General features: G+C 37.2%; 1 protein-coding gene across 1 annotated transcript in view; it reads right to left on the reverse strand.

Annotated features, from left to right (window-relative positions):
- Positions 1-1,264: 1,264 nt before the first annotated feature.
- The window catches only part of cunh11orf24 (chromosome unknown C11orf24 homolog), a gene marked incomplete in the record, with an annotated part of 9,413 nt that continues 3,865 nt past the window's right edge, over positions 1,265-6,812 (reverse strand). Inside the window, 1 exon segment of the mRNA XM_014010279.1 lies at positions 1,265-5,927. Coding sequence (XP_013865733.1) covers positions 4,931-5,927 — 997 coding nt within the window.

Consider the following 6,812-nt stretch of genomic DNA (forward strand, 5'->3'; position numbering starts at 1 on the left):
CTGCTGATACTGGTTGGAATCCATGCGTCCCTCAACTTTAACAAGATTCCCAGTCCCTGTACTGGCCACACAGACACACAGCATGATGGAACCACACCCACATTTCACTGTAGGTAGCAGGTGTTTTTCTTGGAGTGCTGTGTTCTTTTTCCTCCATGCATAACGGACCTTGTTCTGCCCAAATAACTCTATTTTAGTTTCATCAGTCCACAGCACCTTATTCCAAAATGAAGCTGGCTTGTCCAGATGTGCTTTAGCATAACTCAAGCAGCTCTGTTTGTGATGTGGGCAGAGAAAAGTCTTCCTCTGCATCACTCTCCCATACAGCATCTCCTTGTGTAAAGTGTGCTGAACAGTTGAACGATGCACAGTGACTCCATCAGCAGCAAGATGATGGAGTCACTGTGAAGATGATGCAAAGAGGATAAAAACCTACAATTGCCTCCCTTAAATACCCTTTCTCATAAATGGAGTCACCTGTGTATGGAGGTCAAGGGTCACTGAACTTACCAAACCAAATTTAAGTTCCAATAATTAGTTCTAAAGGTTTTGAAATCAATAAAATTAAAATGGTGCCCAAATTTATGCACTTGCCTAATTTTGTTTAACTAGTTATTGCACATTTTCTGTAAATCATAAAAATTGATTTCACTTCTCAAATATCACTGTGTTTGTCTCCTATAGCATATATTTAACTGATTTTTTTTCAAACAATCAGTGATTTATAAAGGTAAATCAGGAAAATTAACAAGGCTGCCCAAACTTTTTCATATGACTGTGTCTCACAGCTGCAAAGAAACAAACAGTATTGGACACTTTTTCCTAGGGATGCATAATACAGTATATCGCTCGTATTAATATCGGTATCGGCAGATATTGGTCAATTTTTTAGAACATCGGTACCAGTCCGATATGTAAAACTGGGCTGATATTAACACCCGATACTGATTTCACACTTTTTATCTTTGTGTTTCTGTTTTGGGAGGGGAGATGGTCGGTCAAGCAGCATCTCTTTGATCATGATAGTGATACTGACGCTGCGCAGCCAGGAATAACTGAAGTAGAGAGCCATGTTGTTTATTTACAGTATCAAAAACAACCCAAGTGTGTTTGTGCGTACATGTATAATATAATTTGTGTTTGTGTAATATCAGTAAATATCATTTTTTTAATAAATATAAAAAACTGGAACAAGACATTTATGGAGAGGAGGTGCCTTGTTTTGTAAACCTGCTGAATCCAAACACAAAAACAAAGTCAAAAGTCATTTTGTTCTTGATCTTTATTTTTTTTGTGAAATAAAAATATATTTTGAAAGTGCATTAGTACAATATTCAGTTGGCACGTGTCATCTGCTCATTTCTTCCTGTAAACGTACAACATTAACATTACAGTCATTTCCAGGACCATGACAAACACATCAGAAAAGCAATATTATTATTTAAAAAAAAAAAAAGAAAAACTCTCACCAGTATCTTGTGCATATAAAATTGCCATCCACCTGAAATGAATTTTCCTTTTCGGTTTGAAAAGATTTTGTTCTGGACCTTTCAGTCAAGCCTGATCACAGCTTAACTTCCAAACTTAGAATGGCTTTAGATTCCCTCTGGCTTTTTAAAAAACATGTGCTTCAAATTTCACCCAACTCAACCCGTCACACGAAATGAAATGATGGAAATCATCAACAAACAAATATAATTCAGTCTGAAATACGAACTTTTGTGATCGATCTTATTTTGTTTGGAAACACTTTATTATGAAAACACACAGTACGCCTCTAAATTTATCAAAAACTTTTTTCTCCTTCTTTTTTAAATGATCAAATGGTTTTGTTCTAATGAAAAATCCCTACAAATATGAAAACATTTAACTTCCCAGAAGAAACTCAAAGTTTTGGTTTTTGCTGAAGGACATATTGTGTTTCTCAAAAATGATGAGCTGAAAAACAATTTAAATCTTAAAAAAATCATCCCTAAAACAAAGCACCAAAAATAAAAGAACTATTAATCCAAACAAACTTAAAAAAGTGTAGGAAGAATATTTCAGAGATCATGAGCACAGTGTGGAAGACATCCTGACAAATGTTTCTGAAATAAATCAAACAGGAAAATAAAGTCAGTGGGTTTAACACCAAACTGAACTGTTGCATTTATAACAAAAACAAAACACTTTTTCAAGATTTCATAAACCTTTACACCGCCCTCAGTTTCTCAGTACACAGTTCTGCACAAAGAATTGTGTTTTGAAAGCACAAGCATCGGCAGCAGCTAGCTGTAGCACTTCCAGCAGGACAGTAATGTTTCTGACAAAATGAAAGGTTAAAGGAGATCAAAGAAAATATTTAAACATGAACTTTTGAACTGAAGTCGTTTTAAAACACTAAGATCCACCCTGGATTTGATCCCATTAGAACTGGTCCCATCAGAACTGGTCCCACTAGAACTGGTCCCATCAGAACTGGTCCCACTAGAACTGGTCCCATCAGAACTGGTCATTAGCTCCATCTATATGGTCTCACATAAAAAGCCAGTTCAAATCAACTCCAATCTTTAAAGCAAACATTAATATTTAAACCTTTACGGACATTTGGACAAAAATAACAAGATAATGCTGCAGGAAGTGCAGCTGCTAGCTGCTGCTGCAGATGTTTATGATTACATATACCCACAGATAAATGACTAAATAAATGCAAAAACCTATGAAATAATATTTACTTCAACTGTTGATAAGTTGTAAAGAGTGGAGCCGTTTTAAGACAGCAGCAATCCACTTTGGTCCCCGCTGCGTTCAGACTAGCCATGAGCTCATCAGTTAACTGACAAGAGTCAGAGTTAAACTAATTCTCGATACACTAACAAGAAATGAATCACTCAGAATATGCTTTAAATGCTCCTACAGGTAATAAACACAAAGATAGTATCTCACTGAGCGGCGACTGTTGGAGACAAGTTACGAACATTCCTGAAGGTATTTCCCAAATGTTTCTAAATGTTCACCATGTTTTAAATTTTCTCTACTGAGATCAGTTTTGAGCTCGTCTGTTTTTTTCTCTCCCTCAAAACAGTCACAGAGCTGTCACATGACTGGAAGTGGTCTAGTTTCCCTAATTTTGGGGCAAAATTCATGCAAACATCAGTGTTTATGTGTGATTCCAAGTGGTTGTTTTTTTTTTTTCTCAACTAGTCTGTAACAGTGAGATACTATCTGAAGATTTAAGGGTTAAACTTCAACATTTTATACTACAGCTGGCTGGTCTCAGGTCAAAATATCTAAAACATAATTCATAAACAACTAAATTTTGTGTACTATTGGGTTTTTACGTCAAAATAAATTCAATCTGCTTTGAAAATCTGATTTTTGATGTTGTGAAGTGCGACCCTTCTAAAACTACTCACAGTTTTCCTACTAATAATAAATTTGAAATAAAACCCAAAGAAGTTTAATCTCACACTAAGTTCACTTCAATATATGAGTCTCTTCTTTAATGTAATTTAAAAAGAAACACTGCTGGGCGAACAATGCACCCATTTCTGACCATACCCACAACAGGAAGTAACTGAACGGAATAATGAAAAAAAAAAAAAAAAAACTACGTAACTCATCCCGAAGGACAAGTCTATAAACAATCATTTTAAAGAACAAAAATATCCTTTTATTTCCGTTACTTTTACAAACTTTTTATCAGGGAGAACATTTAATTTTGTATAAACTTGTTTGGAAAAGGAGAAATGTATAAAACACGTTTTTTTAATGTATGAGATTGTTTTCTACTTCCACATAAAACTGATTTATTTCTTGCTCTAAGATGATGGTTCTGGGTACCAGTTTTGACTCGACACATTTGTCTAAAATCTTAAAAATACTCTTTCAAATGTCAGGACGACCAAACGTATCAGACATATCGGTAAATTTGTGACTTTGTGTTTACCTACATGAACAGCTGAGGTGACTGGACTGGTGACTTTGTGAGTTGATGTGTTTGATTTATGGCACGATTTATTAAGTAAAGTCTGGTGATAGATTTATAAAACAATCTGAACTGAAAGACATTCATTTCATGGAGTGGATTCAAGTTATTAGTTATAAATGTTAGAGTTAAAAAAAACATTAAAACTGAAACTTTCCAGTTTTCTTTACGGTGCTGCTTCCCTCTCTGTTCGTTTCACAACATGTAATTTTAACGGTTTTATTTGTTCTTTCTCTTTTCTTTGGTGTTTAGCAGATTCACACAGAAATTTCCTGCTGAGCTTCTTCTCTATCTGATCTGCCATTTCAGCTGAGTGGACCCACTTTTCAGAACTGCACACCCCTACATTCAGAAAACTATTAGAGTTAACTTGTTTTAACTGAACCATTTGATATAGACTACAGTAACATTTATTATATTTTATTTCATAGTTTGCAATGAGTGGAAGATAGTTTCAACAAAAACAAAACACAGAATTCTTTTTAAACTCTTTTTCAACCTAGAGTTGTAAAAAATGGATGAATCACAACATTTTAGTGGTTTTTTTTGGCTTGAATAAAAAGTATAAACAAAAATATCTGTCTTTGGAAGCTCACTACTGCTGCTCCCACCCTGAGGGAACCAGCAGGCTCAATGAAAATGTGAAGGAGTCCTGTTCTGTAAGGTTAATACTGAAATCTGTGCTGCACTCACAGCTACTTACTGTGATAGACACCAAGGGTCGTGGTGGAGGTTATTAAACTAAAAGAAAGAAAATTGAAATGAACACAGGGTAAAGGGGAAATGGATCAGAGAACTTTCAGTTAGTTTAAGTTATTGGTCAGATTTGTGGTTCCAAATGCCTCAAACCAACAGCAGCCACTGGATCATCTGAACTCACAACCCTACTGTGTTCCTGTTCAGAGACTCCGCCTCTCTGAGGCTCCGCCTACAAGTCAAAGAGCAGTACTGCCTCTTCGCGTCTCACACCCCCGAGTCGCTGTACATACCGTTGATCAAATAGTCAACCTGGGTGTAATCCTTCCTCCTGTAGCTCTCGTACGCCTGTGTGACAAACACCGCCACCGTAACCAAGAAGAAAAGCAGGCCGAAGAGCAGCACGGCCAGTAAAGACGCCATGTCCACCAGCTGCCTGGTGAGGGCGCCGCCTGCTGCCTCCACCACAGACAGGCTCGGAGTCGAGGCTGAAGACTTGGCAGAGGTGGGGCTCGGAACGGCAGCACCTGGTGTGTTGACGGATGTCACGGGGGTCGTTGGCTTCTTGGTGATCGGAAACGGGGATGTTTTAGTTTTTGTGGTTTCAGACAAACTGATGCTGGATAGTGCTTTTACAGTTGGTAGAAGGTCTGTTGTTGGGGATGGATGTGTGGTTGTTGTAGTTGTAGTAGGTGTAGTTGTTGACAGATGTGGTGTGGTGGTATTTGTTGTTGTAGTTGTAGTAGTTGACGGATGTGGTGTGGTGGTGTTTGTTGTTGTTGTTGTTATTGAAGTTGTAGTTGTAGTAGTTGACGGATGTGGTGTGGTGGTGTTTGTTGTTGTTGTAGTTGTAGTAGTTGACAGATGTGATGTGGTGGCAGCTGAGGTACCAGGTGAAGAGCCTGGTGGAGCAGAGCTCAGACTGGATCCAGTAGGTGCAGACTCTGGGGTGGGAGTCACCTGGTCTGTCTCTAATGATGGAGTCTGGTGGTCCGCTGGCTGCTGAGTGGATGGAGAGACCGTTGAAGACCGTGTGTTTGAGCTCAAACTTACTGTGGTAGTGTTTAGGTGCACAGAGGTGTTGTTTGGTTCTGTTTGTTGTCCAGTTGTATCATTAGGAGCTCTGTCCTCAGAGGCAAAACTGTCAAACCTGACAGGTGAGGACTTATTAAAACTAGAAGAAATATTAAGGCCTGGGGACAAACTTTGGTCTGGGGGCTTTGCTGCATCAGCCGTTGCAGTTATGTTGATAGAAATGTTACCTAAAAACAACAAGATTATGCAATTACCAAATCCAGAATCAAATATACATATATATACACATTTGGATTAATAGATTTGTCAGTGATATCAAGTTTTTATAATAAATATGAATATATTTTTACAGATTTCACGCCGCTGAGATGAACAGTTGTTGTGATATTCACATGTGAAGTAACAGGAAGTGATGTCAAAGGGGAATGTCTGAATGTAAACAGTGTTGCTAAAATAGCTAACAACACAGACTGTAGAGAAGAATCTGATGTTTCTTTAGATTATTTTAATCAATATCATAGAGAGATGAGAAAGAGCCATAGTTCAAATAACAATGTTTCAAAAAACAAAAACCAGGGAGTTTTCTTTCTCAAAGAGTTCCCCTTTGATATCACATCCTGTCTCACTTTAGTTGAGCCAAATTCAAAAGAAAATATGCCATTTATGTGACATAAAGGGTAAAATCATGTGTATCATACCAAGTTTCTTAAATTTAAATATTTTCTTTGACTTTTTGTATTTTATGGATATGCACGTCACAGGCCAGGGTATCCGCTGGGTTGTAAAAAGTATTAAAAGGTAATAAAACAAATAAGCAAAAATTAAAGCCATTAAAAAGTATTAAAAGTTAATAAACGCCATCTGACGAGGTATTAATTTTTAAACAAATAGCGCACTTTTGCCATGGTAGAATCTGATGCGCTGCATGGAAAATAGATTTATTTAATATTATAAAATTGCCAGAGAGGACGCAGATCTCAAGCACTTTAACAATGGAAATGATGACAATCAGCCGTTCACCCTCGCTAAAGACTGAAGCTTGTATCACCTGTTAGACACAGTTTACCATACTGAACAGCCGTTATCTCTGTGTGTCTTCCTGTAAGTATGATGC

Source organism: Austrofundulus limnaeus, unplaced genomic scaffold (genome assembly GCF_001266775.1).
Source record: "Austrofundulus limnaeus strain Quisiro unplaced genomic scaffold, Austrofundulus_limnaeus-1.0 Scaffold67, whole genome shotgun sequence".
In the NCBI taxonomy this organism is placed as follows: domain Eukaryota; kingdom Metazoa; phylum Chordata; class Actinopteri; order Cyprinodontiformes; family Rivulidae; genus Austrofundulus; species Austrofundulus limnaeus.